Source organism: Pteropus vampyrus, unplaced genomic scaffold, assembly GCF_000151845.1.
Source record: "Pteropus vampyrus isolate Shadow unplaced genomic scaffold, Pvam_2.0 Scaffold142, whole genome shotgun sequence".
Lineage (NCBI taxonomy): Eukaryota > Metazoa > Chordata > Mammalia > Chiroptera > Pteropodidae > Pteropus > Pteropus vampyrus.
The window spans coordinates 29,279-44,761 of record NW_011888923.1 but is presented as its reverse complement, the minus strand read 5'-3'; the positions used below and the strand labels follow the sequence as shown (position 1 = coordinate 44,761).

General features: G+C 49.6%; 1 protein-coding gene across 1 annotated transcript in view; it reads right to left on the bottom strand.

The window, feature by feature from the left end:
* Positions 1 to 10,376, bottom strand: part of ENO1 (enolase 1) — a 14,261-nt gene extending 3,885 nt beyond the window's left edge. Inside the window, exons 1-7 of the mRNA XM_023535611.1 lie at positions 10,214 to 10,376; positions 7,738 to 7,831; positions 5,328 to 5,423; positions 3,979 to 4,037; positions 2,225 to 2,294; positions 1,632 to 1,765; positions 692 to 1,195 (exon numbers count right to left, since the gene is read on the bottom strand). Of these exons, the coding sequence (XP_023391379.1) occupies positions 692 to 1,195; positions 1,632 to 1,765; positions 2,225 to 2,294; positions 3,979 to 4,037; positions 5,328 to 5,423; positions 7,738 to 7,822 (948 nt within the window). The 5' untranslated portion in view covers positions 7,823 to 7,831; positions 10,214 to 10,376. The remainder of the gene's footprint in view (positions 1 to 691; positions 1,196 to 1,631; positions 1,766 to 2,224; positions 2,295 to 3,978; positions 4,038 to 5,327; positions 5,424 to 7,737; positions 7,832 to 10,213) is intronic.
* Positions 10,377 to 15,483: the final 5,107 nt, after the last annotated feature.

Below are 15,483 nucleotides of genomic sequence, written 5' to 3'. Positions count from 1 at the left end.
GGTCATGAGGTGTTATTCTCACAGGAGCACCGGTCCCTGGTGCCAAAAAAGTTGGGGACCTCTGGGATAAGAGGCTCTCTGACAGATGCTCCCAAATTTAATGCCCAGAAACGCTGTGCTGGCTGAGGAACAATTACAGTGACCGGCTGAAATCAGCTGTCCTGAGGAACAGGCTTTAAATAGAGCGAGGCTGGGATCCAAGAGGGAGCAGAGGGAAGGAGAGCATAGGACACTGGGCCACGTCTCCAGGCTCTGCTGCCCAGAGCTCAGGCTCAGCCTCACTTGGCCACGCTGCCAATAGGGAAACCGATAAAACCACGTGGCTCCTGTTCTACAGCAAAGATCTCCAGCTTTAGATTGAACCATGTGAAAGGGACATTTTTTAATAGGTCAAAATGGCCAAACACCAGCAATTTCCTGCTCTCCATAGAGCAGGCTGGGTTGTTTTCTTTCACTAGGTGCCCTTGAAGGCAACAAAAGATGCTTGAGCCCCACTTTTCCTTCTAAAACAAAAATCTCAGTGGTGAATTCTTGTTCTAAGACAGTCCGTACTCTTCACTAAATTTTCACATTGAATTCTGTCCCTAAGAATTTAGAGCAAAAAACAGGTGTGTGAGCATCCCTGTGGGTGAAGAACGAACTAGATTATCGATCACAGTCCTCAATAGATGGCATCTCCTCAAACACTGACAGATTTCAAAGCTTTGCCCCTGATGGCGAACCATGCCATCATAAACGAACGATCAGGCTGTTCAGAAGTCAAACTAATAAGAAAATTCCTTGCTATTTTTTTTTTTTTTAAAAAGTGAAGTGCTAGTTCCCACATCTCTCCCCAAAAGTCTGTGCAGTTCTGTACTTTGATACTTGAAGAAAGAAAGGTGGAAAGAATAATGTTCCCCAGGTGGCAGGTGTGGCAGATCAGACAGAGGTGGGCAGGGCCACGGAACTCAGGGGTCCCTCCAGAGCCTTTACCTTCCTTATTCTCTAGGATGTTGGGAGCGAACCCGCCTTCATCACCCACGTTGGTGGCATCTTTCCCATATTTCTCCTTGATGACGTTCTTCAGATTGTGGTACACCTCCGCGCCAATGCGCATGGCTTCCGTGAAGTTTGCTGCACCCACGGGAAGGATCATGAACTCCTGCATGGCCAGCTTGTTGCCCGCATGAGATCCGCCGTTGATGACATTGAAGGCCTGCGGGGATACAGAAGTAAAGCCCCCGGCCCAGAGAAGCCCATGAGCGGCAAGCCCCCGACATCCAGCTGCACAGCCACATGTGGCTCTGCGACGCTCCTGATCTCTTGGTAACTAACTACAGTCATCACTGCCAGAGGCGCTCCCTGTTTGAAGCACTGGCTGCTCTCAGCGGATGCACACAGCTCAACGAGTACGATTTTCGTTCTCCTATCGACCTTAAGAGACTTTGGGGGCAGGCAAGTTGAGTCACTTGCTCAAGGTCACCCTTAGCAAATGGCAGAGGACTTGTCCGCCGCCGAGACCTTCAGAGCCTGCTCGTGATCCACCACACTGAGAGAGTCACAGGTGGATGAGATCAAGACATGAGTGGTCTTGGGGCCCCGTGGAAATTAACGCTCCCAATCCCTCATTTGGGAAGTTTGAAGCCACTCACGGGAACTGGCAGGATGACCTCAGAATTGCCAGCCAAGTCAGCGATGTGGCGGTACAGGGGTACCCCCTTCTCAACAGCTCCAGCCTTGCAGACGGCCAGGGACACTCCCAGAATGGCGTTCGCACCAAATTTAGCTACAACGGAACAGAGTTAAATTGAGGTATTTCCTTCTCGCCAACCTTTTCCCTGCTGCCTTCCCACCTGTGTGAGCACCTTGGCTTATATTCTGAATCTTTTCCTCTTTATCATACATGCTTTCCACATTCAAGCTAGAAATGCGAATGGCACTCCACGTGGACTCATCTGCTTTGTTCTCTAAGAGAAAGCTTTCTTGGGTGTATGGAATGCTGGCAAATTCCAGAAATTGCTTGATTTAATATAAAAGACAACCCTCTTTTGAGTAACCTACAGACATGCTGCGGTCACCTGGTTATGCTCCTGATATTTAAAAACGTGATTTAGTAGGTGACGCAAGAGACCACGGACAGTCGTGAAGTTCACCGTCAGGGGCACCGCCTCTCCCCGAAGGCCTTAAGAGGTCTTCAGGAGACACCACGATCTTCCCTGGCAAAGGCCCACCTTGGGCCACTCACATTTATTTTCCGTTCCGTCCATCTCTATCATCAGTTTGTCGATCTTCTCCTGCTCCGTGACGTTCAGTTTCTGTAAGGAGAAGGGAGGATGAGCTGCGTGGGAGACAGTGATGTCACTCTATTTGAATGACCTCTGCACTCCTGACATGGACTGATAAAACTTTGGAACTGGACAAAGTCTAAATCAGTTCTGTGCGGTGGGGGGAGGTGCGGCGGGAGGCAGAGAAGGGAGAATCAAGGGAAACAAACTTCAAGACAAAAAGGGAAAAACGCAAAGCTCCTTTCACTTGCTCTGATAATTTAAGCGTTTCTCCAAGCACCGGGAGCCATGTGAAATATACAAGGTACGGTCCATGTGTCATAAAGGTTGTTCTCCCCAGAGACCAAAGTTATATTACGTGTAACATGACTGTCTGGTGAGTGATAAATAAGGTGTTACTACAAAGTAGGGTGACTTTTTGGGCAATAAATAACAGAATTCACTGTTCATGCAAAGGAGCTATGCTCTTCAAAGGTGGCTACACACTGCCATCACTCTTGTGACCTTTGATGACAGCAAACTCCCTCGACTGATGAAAGAGTTTTTCGGTAGTTCAAAATCATTTAGCAAGAGTGAATGATCAAAATGAATATTTTTGGTGGGATTATAAAGTCATAAAATTGACATCTTAAAAACTGGCTCAAAGTAATTTTCAATAAAAATTGGTATTTTAAAAACTTCATGATTGAATATTATTTTATATATTCTTTATATAGAAACTAACATATAAAAGGAAAATCATCTATAATGCCATTGTGCCACGTTAACAATGTGTCATCTTCTGCTTTTTTGACAAGGCATCTTTGGAAAGTCACGATCTCAAGCAGATGGCTTCAGAGACCGACTCTCACCAAGAGTTCGACTGAAGGATGTTCCCAAGGGGAAAAAAGTCCAGGAGAGCCCTGCTGTGGTTAGTCACACCAGGTAAGGGAACCAAGGCACAGAGAACAGGGGTGTGTGGGGTGCCCAGGAGACTGGGACGTGGGGTGTGCGCTGGCAGAGCAGTAACGAGAAACTTCGGCTAGGGACCAATTAGAGTGCCGCTAAGGCCAGGCCAAAATAAACCGGCTAGGGAGAGAGACAGCGGAGTCCATCTGCCTCCAGCATGCAGGATGAATCGGAGTGGGGAGACTACACTCAGGGACAGAGGAAGTAGCTGTGGCGGCTTTCGGCCTTGAGAAAGCTTCTCCAGCCAGAGATTTTCACACCGCTCCCTTCTGGGCAAGTACCACAGGAGCCGTGGGGATATAAAAGAGGCAAAGTGGCTGAGCAGGTAGGGTTGGTGGGTCCCCAGCCTACGTTGCCTATAGCAGCTCTACTTTTATTCCGTTTGATGTATTGAGGTTCCAAGTTAAGATTTTATTTAACGGGAGTTCCACTGTTAAAGTCAGTAGAAATACAGTAAATAACTCCACAGTTCATGAAAAATGAGTCAGTCACCATGGACACTATGTCCAACACCCCTGATCTTAACGTCCCAGAGGTCAAGACAGTTGGAGGAAACAGTCAAGGCCCATGGCAGCCCCGCCTCCCTGAGCCAGCTCCACGCGTTTAGATGTGCACATGCAGGTGGGTTAGAAACAGCAAAATTATCCTCATGCTGACAGGGCATCCAATCGGCTCCTTCAGCGCTCAGAATAAACGGGAAAGCCCCTGGCCCGGGAGACGCTCAGATGGCACTGATACACATTTGTTACCAGAAGGCGGGTCCTACCTTGCTAACCAGGGCAGGTGCAATAGTTTTATTGATGTGCTCAACAGCCTTTGAGACACCTAGAAGGAACAATTAAATCAAATTACTGACATTAATGAAAAACAGGCTTGAGCAGTACTGGAGAGCGCCCGCGATGCTAACCCAGACAGAAGCCCACCAAGAGACCTTCAACGGCGCCTCCTTCAAACCCCCAGCTCCCTCTCCCCCCGAAGTCAGAGGACTTTCTGGCCCAGTCTGAGTGCTTTATCTAGGACCCCAGGGTTAGAGCCGCATACAGAGCAACCCCCTCAGAATATCTGAGGGACATTAGTTGGCCAAGACCATGCACCAGATGCACCAGCTGCCGAAACTAAAAGACGTCCAGGGTCCAACGCATTACCTGCGTGCACAAGGCCGGTGCCAGGAACTCATTAATATACTTAACGGGTCTGGAGACACCTGACCAGTAGAGTGAAAGAGGAGGAAAAAGAAACAGAAGAGAAAGGCTGTGAAGGAACCGAGCGAGAGCGAGGACACAGGAATGAGTTCCCCTCACACGAGCAGGGTGCAGCGCTGCCCGGCTTTTGCCAAGTGGCAGCCTGGGCCGTGTGCCGCGGTGACCCGTGGGAGAGCCCCCTGCAGAGCGTGGAGCAGGACTGAGCACCCGGCCCTCCTACAGTGCGACTGCTGGGACTCTGGCACGGGGTTTCCCAGCCTTATTTCCTATCTTCCCCCAAGGGCATACTGTGGCCCTTTGTGGGCCACGAACCACGGTAATATTGTGAGATTTTCTTCCCTCTCCACGAGAACCAATTTCCACTCTAGGGCGATAGAGTCCCACTGGGATTGCAGGGTCCAGCCCTCTACTTTTCTGTAACTTGGCCACACAGGCTAAGAGGTCAATCTGCATATAGCCCGCCAGGGGCCTGCTCAGCCAGAGCGGTGCTTCCGTGAGTCAGTCAACAGATCAACCAATGACTGATCTATAGTAGACCCATCGGCCAGACCTTCCAGATACTTCCCTTTTAGACCCCTGAAGAGGGCTGATGGCCTGGAAGGTCCCCAGATCCCTCGCAGGAGACTGGCGAGACCTTTTGTTAGGATTAGTTAACATGTCTTCTCATCCTGAGGCTCCCTGGCCCACCTACTATAGAATTCTTGCCCCCGAGTTTACAGGTCTAGGAAACCTGGCATCAATAAGCCCACTCTCCAGCTCTTCCGTGTGCGGGGTGCAAGCTCGTGTAACACTTGGGCCAAACCATTACAAGCACTAGAGTGAGGGGAGGCTGTGACTGGCCAGGAGCAGCGGTGGAGGCATGAAGACACGCTGCAGCCACGCTCCAGAGAAAGGCTGTGGGTGCCACTCTTACCCTTCCCCATGTAGCGTGTCTTGTCATTGTCCCGGAGCTCTAGGGCCTCGTAGATACCAGTTGAGGCACCACTGGGCACAGCGGCTCTGAAGAGACCTGAATGTTGTTGAGAGGGGAAAAAATGCTCGCGGTTAAGAAGCACTGCAGCCCTCACCCACGCCCCCATTCACAGATGGCAGGCTTGTTAGGAAACAGTTACTTCCTTCCACCAACTGGGAGACTCAGATGGTCTGTTCTTGACTTCCAAGATTTCATGATTCTGCAGTGCAGACCCTACAGTAAAACTGATGAATTTCTGTAGTTTAGAGCAGAGCTTCTCAAACTTTAATGTGCACACGTTATTACCTGGGGGTTTTCCAAAATGGGAGGTCAGCGAGTCTGCATCGCTAATGAGCTCACCAGGCTGGAGCCCGGCCGCTGGTCTGTGGACCACCCCACGCCCAGCGGCAACAGAAATATAATGGGAGCCGCTTAGGGAACTTGACATTTCCTAGCAGCTGTACTGAAGCGAAAAAAATGCAATGTCATATTTTACCCAGTGTATCCACTATTCAACATGTAATCAATAGAAACATTACGAGGTGTTTCAGACAGTCCAGCTTTGAGAGCACTGTTGCTAAGTTTCCCCAGGACAACTCTGAGATCGACTTGCTAGCTTGCAAGACTTGAAAGTGTCGGCTCAAGAGGAACCTATAGCTTATGTGCTTCTGAGCAGTGATAAAAGCTATTTGAAGAGTTTTCTGCATAATAGGAAACCAGAAAACAGGGTAGACTGGGGGGGGGGGCGAGGAATAAAGACAATAAAGGTACAGAGTTTAATGACACTAGAACACAATTAAGCACTGAGCCTCAGTCCCGCAGACACAGAAACCAGCCATCTGGCTAAACCCGGACTGTGAAGCAACAAATGGCAAATCTTGGAGGACAGTGCCCTGGAAGGTACTGCAGAAATCTGGTTACACGGGGCAGACATGTTCAGGGGAGCAGAAAGTGTAGGCAGCCTCTGAATCTACTTGAAACTGAAAGGCATTTTCCCCTTTGAAGTACGCGAAGAACTGGTAGGTGTTTGGGGATGTGAAGGCACGTGAACAAAGAGAAAAAAAATCAACCAAGTATTTTAATCAAATGATCTGTTAGTATGCCTGTGTCACGGTCACAACGGTGTGAGGACACAGTCTTTCTGACACAGGCCCTGGCTTTCTATATAACCACATCAGGTACTGGACTAAGAAGTGACAAAAGCAAGAGTGACCCTAATGTAAACGATGGACGTGGTTGACAATGTGTCAGTGCAGGTGTGACTGTGACTGACATATCACTCTGGTGGGGATGGTGACAGTGGGGGATGTGGGACCTCTTTGTACCTTCTCTTGATTTTGCTTTAAACCTAAAACTGTTCTAAAAAATTCTAAGAAAGAAACAAGTGATGAAAAGCTAACAAATGCACTATTTCCTGTTTTGTTTCTTTTTTGAGAAGGATTAAGATACACAAGAATAAAAGTTCCATTTACTTACATTTCAAAAAATATTAACTTTCATCATTTTAAACTGCTTCAAAGAAAATACTCCATTCCCAAAAAAGTGTCTTGGGTCTTTTTTTGTTGTTTAAAGTCCATTACCTTCGAAGTGGAAAATTCCACTGCTGACTAAGCAGGCCACTCTTTTAAGATGCAAGGAAATTCTGGGCATCCTCTGAAAACCCACGGGATTCGCCACGGAGCACACGCTCAGAAGCGGCCCCCACTGTGAGAGCGCTCTCCACAGCGAGTACCCACAGGCAGAACCCAGGTGGACTTTAGCCCAATGACACCTAGATTCGAGAGGCCCCCCTCTCCTAGGCAACGGTGAGGGGACCAGAGGGGAGGGTAGGGAGGGGCCTGAGGCTCGAGAGCCAGGCCTGTGATTCACGGGCATGACTCAGCTCTGACTGGCAGGGCTGTGTGCTCAGCACCATTGGTGATTCTGCTTAAAGCTCCTCTTCCAGCCGCACCCACCACTTCCATTTTGAAAACAGCTGAGACACTGGTGGAGGCAACACGGGGCTATAGAAGCGTCGATTTTCTTAGTTAAAAAAGGGGGGAAACTTACAGCTGGTGACACCAAGGGCCTCTGGAATGTCCCAACACCCAGAAGTAAAACCTGTCCCTGATCCTTGGTTTAAAAGTGATTTCTGGAATCAAAGACGATGGTGCTATATTTACACTTGCACTTGTTCATTTGGTCACATCGAGATTCAAAGCAAACTAGTGACAAGGACACTTCTAGGGACATGGACACCACGCCTGACAGCGCCCACAGGAAGGAAAGGCTTTCACAGCAACTCTTTCTTGCCTAAGGCTCTGTCATTTTAAGGAAGTTCTAAAAACTGGAGCGTGGTGGAAGGAACTACCAAAACAAGGGGGGCACATACCTTTCGAGGTGCAGAGATCCACCTCTACAGTGGGATTCCCACGGGAGTCGAAGATCTCTCTGGCATGGATCTTGAGAATAGACATGGTGAGTTCCTGTGGGGAAACAGTTCACGTTTTCCATAAACCATCATGCGGCCTTGAGGGATCACTTCTGAGGATTCCTCAACTAAAGGAATCTGTGTGGAAATAACACCTGCTGGAAAGAAGCGGGAATTGCTCCTACAAAGTAGGTTAGGCCCAGCTCTGCAAGGGCTTAACCCCCAGCAGGTCAGGCCTTGTCCTATGAACAGAAGAAGCCTGGAAAGGTGCGTGCCAGGGAAAAATCAAATCCAGCAGGAAAGAGTGATGTGTTGGTGGCCTGCAGCATGGCTGGTGGGGGGAGAGGGCAGTCAGAAACTAATTTGTATTAGTTAACAATGAGGGCTGGCACAGAAAGGGGACCAAGGGGACATGAAGGTCATTTGTTGGTAAAATCGTCTAAGATGAAAAATGGTGGTGAGAGGCGAGGAGGAAAATCTGATTTGGAGTGAAATAGTGAATTACAAGTTTGGGACATATTTCATCAAGTCAAACTTGAGGTAGCAACCGGTGAATTTTAATCAGAAATGTTGAACATGGAGGCCAGGAGTGAGCTCCGTGGTCTGTGCACTGTGATTTTTATAACCGCCAATTTCTGGGCCTTTCAAAACTCCCAGTGCTTGGGTCTTTAGTAATATAAGACACACTAATAATGACATCTAATTAGTATTTCTTTCAAAGGGGATCTTACCCCATTTAAAAAACTTTAATTATAAAATGTCATGGCTTCTAAATAAGAGGAAGAGAGTCCACCTCTAAACGCTAGGATATTCCAAGGAAGAGTCTTCCTTTAAAAACTTTTCTCTTTTAAGTAATTTATTTTTCAGTTGACGTCCAATATATTAGTTTCAGGTATACAACATAATGATTAGACATTTACGAACCGGAAAAGTCTCCCTCTGAAAACACCATTAAAAAAAAATTGCAGCTGCAAACAAATAATAAGTCCTCAAAGAAAGCCCTTTTCTCACTTTTTTATCCAAGGAAGAAACTGAACGACGACGTGTAGGACTGAAGTGTGGAGAGGAACTGAATTAATGTTCAGAGCCACTATCTAGCTAGGCTCCCCTGCGATATCTTCTCTGGAAGGTTCTGAAGCAGTTTCAAAATTAGATACTGAAGTCACTTTTTGTGGCTTTGTTGCCTATTTAACAACAGAGTTTTATTCATTAGCGGATGAAGAGGTACCCAGTTTTAATCTACTATCTAACAAAAAAGCAAAATTTTAAACATATTTAGTTTTAAATATTTAGTTAACTTTTAGTTTTGGCAAACTATGTACCGTGTTACATTTCCATCATCCAAAAAAAAAAAGTCTCAGCTGTTTCCATTCAATCTCTCGCCATCCCCAGGCCACCACTGATTTATAGATTTTAGGTAGTACTCTTCTTAAATTACACTTAATTAAGCACATCCCAATTACACTACCTCAGTATACGGCTATAAGAGCTCATTTTTTGTTTCATTTTAGTGACATAAAACAAGGTAATGCACGTATTTCATCACGTGAAAATAAAATTCAACTTATCTTTAAATTGGATAGAAATACGGAGTCATTAAAGTTTGGGGAGCACGCAGGGAGGAAGGCTGGCCTGCCCAGGAGTCTTTGCAGCTTTTCATCTGCCCACACTGAACCCTGGGCCAGGGGCGGCTGGAAGGGACCGCGTGGCGAGGCCCACACGTGCCCCGGAGGCAAGTCAACCAACCGACCGCACCGCCCGGAGCTTAGACCACATTGCGGAGGAAGCTTTCTCAAAACACATGCTTTTCATGTCAGATCGGGGCCGACTGTAGGTGGCCAGCCCGGGGAGCCGGGAGCAGCCCGTGCCCGACCTGGGCGAGGTCGCGTGGAAGGCTCCCCAGTCATCCAACCGCGCTGCTGCAGTCTGCCCACGAATGAGCGAGCGCCTTCTGAAGTTGTACTAGTCCCTGCTCATCGCGGAGCGGGGACGGGGACGGGCTGGCCGCCTGGCCGCGGGCCCCCTGCAGGGAGCAGGGCCTGCTGGTGGGGGAGGGGGCACTGCAGCTTCGCGCGCATCTCTCGCTTCCCTGCCCCTTCCTCCATTTTGGGAAGGGCCTGGCTTCCATGAGCACCCGGGTTAGGCCCGCAGCTGCCCCAAACCCTTAACGCCTCGTCCTAACTGGCCTGCGCGTTCGATTCCTGCACGCCTAGCAGTTATGTACCGTCAACCCGTCCTCCCGGGTTAATCCCTCCGGAGATGGCGGCGCCCCAGCGCCGCGCCCCGGCCTCAGGCAGCGACTCTGCCCCGTCCGACCCGCTCGCACGCGCCGACCCGCCCCTTCCACGTCCCCGCCGTCGGAGGGGTCGAAGTCCCCGGAGGACCCACGAGCCGCCTGCCTGCGCGCCTGCTAGGCAGCCCTTCCCTGAGTCCTTACTTGGCCACGGGGTATCACCGCCTGAAAAAGAGGTGGAGTGCTGCAGACACGGGAGTGGGCAGTCAGAAGCAACGTCTGCACGCACTGAGGCCCCTCAGCTCGTCTCCGGGCGGACTGACTGCACGGACTTCCTGCCCAGCTCGGTGAGGCCCCGCCCACTTCCCGCCCCCTCCGCGCCTCCTCGCCATTGGCCCGGCGAGCCGTCACTCGGCCTCCGACTCCCGGAAAAGGGTGGGACTGCGGCCCCCGCCCAGGCGCAGAGGAGGGGGCGACCACCCGCGGGGGTGGGGGCGGCGGTGGCTGGGGGGCCCTCGCCCCGCGGCAGCAGAGTAAGGGTACGGGCGAGCCCCTGACTCCTTCCGCGGTCCAGCCCGGATGCGACCCCTGGCCCAGCGGGGTCGAGGGCGCCGGGACCCCAGGGGAAGGGCGGGGCGGCGCGGCCGGCATGAGGGCTCGGGGCTCCATCACGTACTCCGAGTCCCGCACGCACGCAGCGTCTCGCAGGTGCCGCACGTCCGGCCCATGACCTTGATGACGACCTTCGCCCTAGCCGCCCCCTCTCCCGCAGCGTGGTGTAGGAGACCCCGTCGGCCTGGAGACGTTGGCGGCCGCGGGCCCCTACCCCGCTCCAGGGGCCGCGTGCGCCTGTCGGCGCCTGTTAGCTGTGCTCCCGGTAGCCTGCCTAGGTGACCTCGTCCTTTTGTCCTTGTGTGTGGACAAAATATCAGGCTTGAATATCAAGCCGGATGACCGAAAGGAAGTTCACTTTCTTTTAATTACAGCTCATACATTGGGCGCTTCCTATGTATCGGGCACGTTTCTGTGTGCATCCCGAGTTGGTTCATTTTCTAACTCTTGTTACAGTTGCGTCTTGAGAGGGGACTTCATCTCCTTCCTTTTCCTACTTAGGTAGATCATATCTAGCTGGCTTTCCGTGAACTATGCATGTGATGATTTGGACTGGAATTTCACACGGATAGGCAAGGGTTTTCTCAGAAGTTCAAAACTGGTAACATTCCACGGTAATCTGGCAAATGAAAAACAGGAAGATATGGGTGCAGTGATTTTACCTGATCAGGAAACACCTGATGTCCATTTAAAATCAACTCTGCAACACATATTCCCACCCCGCTTGGTTTTATAGTATAGTTATTTTTGTATTTCTCAGCATTCCTCTTGATCTGTAAGTCTGAAGGCTGGAACAATGCCATACAGCTCCATATTTTTTCCATGTTGCCCTGCATAGAGACATTCAAATGTATATTTGAAATTAATAATTATTTCTTCTAATCAGCTTCAAAAACTGCTTTTCTCCCTTAACTCCTAGCATTTTTTTTTCCCAGAGCTACTGGCTTAGGTTTCTAAGACATTGAGAAAATGTGAAGACCTATTGATATCACGCATTTGTTTTCTATTGACTAAGAAGCAAGAACTTGAGGATTAAATAAATTCAGCAAAAAAGCAACAAGGAACTTGTTAAATGTTTCCTAAATTATTAGATGAATTTTGCAAGCAGTTTACGATTTCACCAGCAATACACTGATGTTTCAGACCAAGATCCCAGCCCCATGACTCAGCTAAATCAACAGCTAACGTCTCCTAAATCTTCTCTACAGAAATCAGGCGCTTAGAGCTCTTATTTTCAGAGCAATTTTAAGGTGTGGCCCTGAAAAGGCTCCAAAACAATCTTATTTTACGTTAAAGTGGTTAGAGAGATAAAGATAGTCATGGCTCTTTTAACTGCTCTCGGGCCAGAACCAGTGATTTCCAGCAGGAATCAAATGTAGAACATGATCTCAGACAGCTGCTGTTGCAGGATTCTTGGGGCCACAGCAAAGTGTTTTGAGCCAACACTCTGACTTCAACTTGTAACTCAAATGGTAATGATTAGTAGAGATGCCCTCAAGTCTTTTCCAAAATCCACAGGCTGCCAAATGCCTTCCTCATCTCTACAGCTCCAGAGGCTTTGTTAGCAGGCCGCGGTGCTCACGTGTGCCTGTAGTCCAGTGCAGCGTCATCGACCTTGCTACAGACACTTAGTTATTACTTATCACTGATAAGTAATATGCTGTTGAGCTGTTTCATTGCACAGGCACTCACTCTGGTGGTGGGAGCAGGGAGAGAAAATGAGTGTCCAAGGCCATTATCAGAAGACCACACTGTGAAGCAGTGCAGGTAGTGCCTGCAGGACACTTGCAGGTGGACACCAGGATCGAGAGAAGGTGAAGCAGCAGCAGCCTGAGACCCATCTGGATTACGGATTCTATCCGTGGTTTGCACATCCCTGGTTGGAAACTGCCTGTTGGCTGAGAAAGTGGCAGGTCTCTAGCCAGATAGGAAACTTCAGGGTTGCATGAGCAGCCCAAGGGAGGCAAGACATGAGATGAGTGAGGAAAGCCTTCAGTGGACCTAGGTGGATGGTGCCTCCTCATGGCAGACCATGAGGCTTTTGTGTGTTGTTTATCACTATTTCACATATACCAAAGGCTAGATAAAGTGCATTTGGTGTAAAGAATAGTAAACGAGTGTCTGTGTACCCACCACCACCTTACGGAAGACATCAGCAATGCTGTTACGTTCCCTCGTGTATTCTCTGGCCCTAGAAGGGCCACTGTTCTAAATTTTGTGTTTATTATTCCCTGGCTTTTCTGTATGTTTTTTAAATATTTTGAACATTATGTAAATGGCATTGTACTGTTTGTGGACTTTTGCTAGAATCTTTTGCTTAACTTGAAATTTGTGAGCTCCATCCCCATAGCTGTAGGTGGTTTGTTTTCAGTGCTGTTTAGTATTCCACTGTATGACTGTCACACATTTTCCTGGCAATGTACTTTTGGGTTGTTTCCTGGTTCTTTTTTTCTTGTTAATACCAGGAATGCTGCTATGAACTTTGCTGCAAATATCTCCTGAGCACAGGACAAGAGTTTCTCTAGGTTTTATGCCTGGGACATATACCTAGACGTGGAGTTCCAGGGTCATGGATAAAAGCACCCTCGACTTTGTTTTCTGAAGTATTTGTACCTCTTTGCACTTCTACCAGCAGCATATATAAGTTTTGGTCCAGTTTGGGAAAAAAATCAAATTCAGTTTTTCCCTTGTAATTTTTTTCTAGAAATGTGATAGATTCTCAGTTTACCACACTTTCCAGCTCCTTCACCTACCAAAGGCTACATAAAGATGCCCACGTGTCAACATTCTACTTATGATGGCTTTGAGGGCGCCTCTTAGGGCTCCCTGTCGTCAGTAGCCCCTCCCCAGCCTTCTTCAGAGCTGACTTTGCAGAGTCAGTTGCTGGAAGTAGGGACTGGGCCAAGGCGTAAGTTTGGGGAGACAGAACGGGGAGCACAGTATGGTTTTTAAACAGTCATTGCTAGGAGGGCATTTATCAGGGGTGCCCCAATAAGGGGAGTGAGGAGGAGGGGGATTAAAGGGAAAAACCCAGGGGAGTCGGGGAAGCAAGGAGGAGGCACCCCATGAGCAGAGTTCCCCTAGGAAGACCTAACAAAGGGAGCGGGGGGCAAGTGGGGACTGAGGGGGCCAGCAAGAGAAAATCAGGGGGAAGAGTCTCTATTGTGTGTCAAAGAGCTTGGCGTGGATGCTCTGTGCGCCAGCTCCTTCACCTTTGAAATAGGTGGGATAATACCAACCTCGGAAGGCAGTTTGGAGCTGTGACTGCCCAGGTGGCTCTCGTCATCAGTTTGAGAATCGTTGCTTAAAACTAGAATGGAGGCCTGCAAGGCCCTGAGCTCTCTAGGTAGCAGCTGCAGCCATTCCCAGAGCAGTGTTCTTTTCCTGTCTCTTCCTGCCCTCTTTTCCTCACAGTTCTAAAGGTTGTCACTTGAAGGGAGGCCCAGGTTGTCACTTGCGGCCCTGGGGTCCGAGGAATTCTGATGGCAGCCAACAGAGGGCTCCCCCTTTCAGGCGGGCTGGAGGCTTTCCTAGAGGCTGGAGTGCAGGCCTCTCGCAGGGTCCACTTGCTGTGCGGGACGGAAGTCACACGCTGCAGTGCGCGAGCTCCCGATGGAAAAGCAGTTTCCTGTTTCTAAAGGACGAGGCTCCTTGTGATTCGCAGGCTAAGAGGAGGGTTTCCACCGTGGCTCCCTGTGGACCACAAGGTACCGAGAAAATTCTGCCTCCACCTATCACAGATCTGCAATGTCACTGAGGCTTTCTTATTTGCCAGATGTGACCCATTTAATCATGTCAACAAGATCCCGAATGGGTTCCAGGTGACCACCTCCACTTCCCAAAGCACAGAGAGGCTGACCGAGCAGCCCACGCCCGCAGCGAATGATAAGGGGGTGGGGTGGGGTGTCCAGCCCTGGCAGCCTGGCTCGCAGCCCTCGTCCCCAACCACTGAGCATCCTGCTTCTTCACAGTGAACTTCACCTCAGCCTTGGATTTGGGTGAGAGGACACAAGACTAAAACTTCATCCTGGGGGTCTTCCCTTCCTTTGCTTCCCTAGGCCATGACCATAACCACACACAGAACTTAACTGTAGCAGCTTCAGGTTTGGGAAGTTTGACTCAGGAAGGCTCCGTGTGTGCCCGTCTTCTCTTTAGAACAAGTTTGTAGCTGGGAGGAAGCCGCTGGCAGAGTCAGAGTGGCAGTTACATTGTATCGCAATTCTAGTTTCAATTACAAAATGTCCCCAATTCCACACTTGTGATGGCGTTTTCTGGCATTTCCTAAACAAAAGGGTAGTTAGTAACTCTCTGATTTTCTACAAATCCCTTAAAGCGAGCTCCCTGGACCTCCTGCCTTGGAATTCCCTGACTCATCCTGTTTTTCCTTTGTTTCCTGATGGTCAGGAGAAGGCTGAGGAGAGCATTTATAACTGGCTGAGTGGGTCTCCTCAGGGGCAGGTCTCAAACTGATGGCTCACTCCTAGCTGAGGATGGTGAGGACATGCCGCTAAAAATTACAGATGGTCGGAGCTGGGCGGGACAGCTGTGCTAGTTCATGGCTGACTCAGCATTGCCCCAGACGGGCCGAGCAAGGAGCCAGGCTGACACAGTGCCTCTTTTAAGGGGCTTCTGAGTGCCTGCCGCACCCACAGCCCCTGTGGAACGATTTCTCAGGCAGGGCGGGCCTTTACCACCCGAACACAGCCAGCTGGACCCGGAATCAGTACCAAAGGTGGCTGCTGAGGTGGCCTGGCCCAAGTGCTCTGCCCAGCAGGAGCGTGTCACAGTGGACTGTCTGTGGGTGACTGGCCAATCAATCGGATGCTCTCCCTTGGGATGTTTGGATTCAGGACATGCAGAGA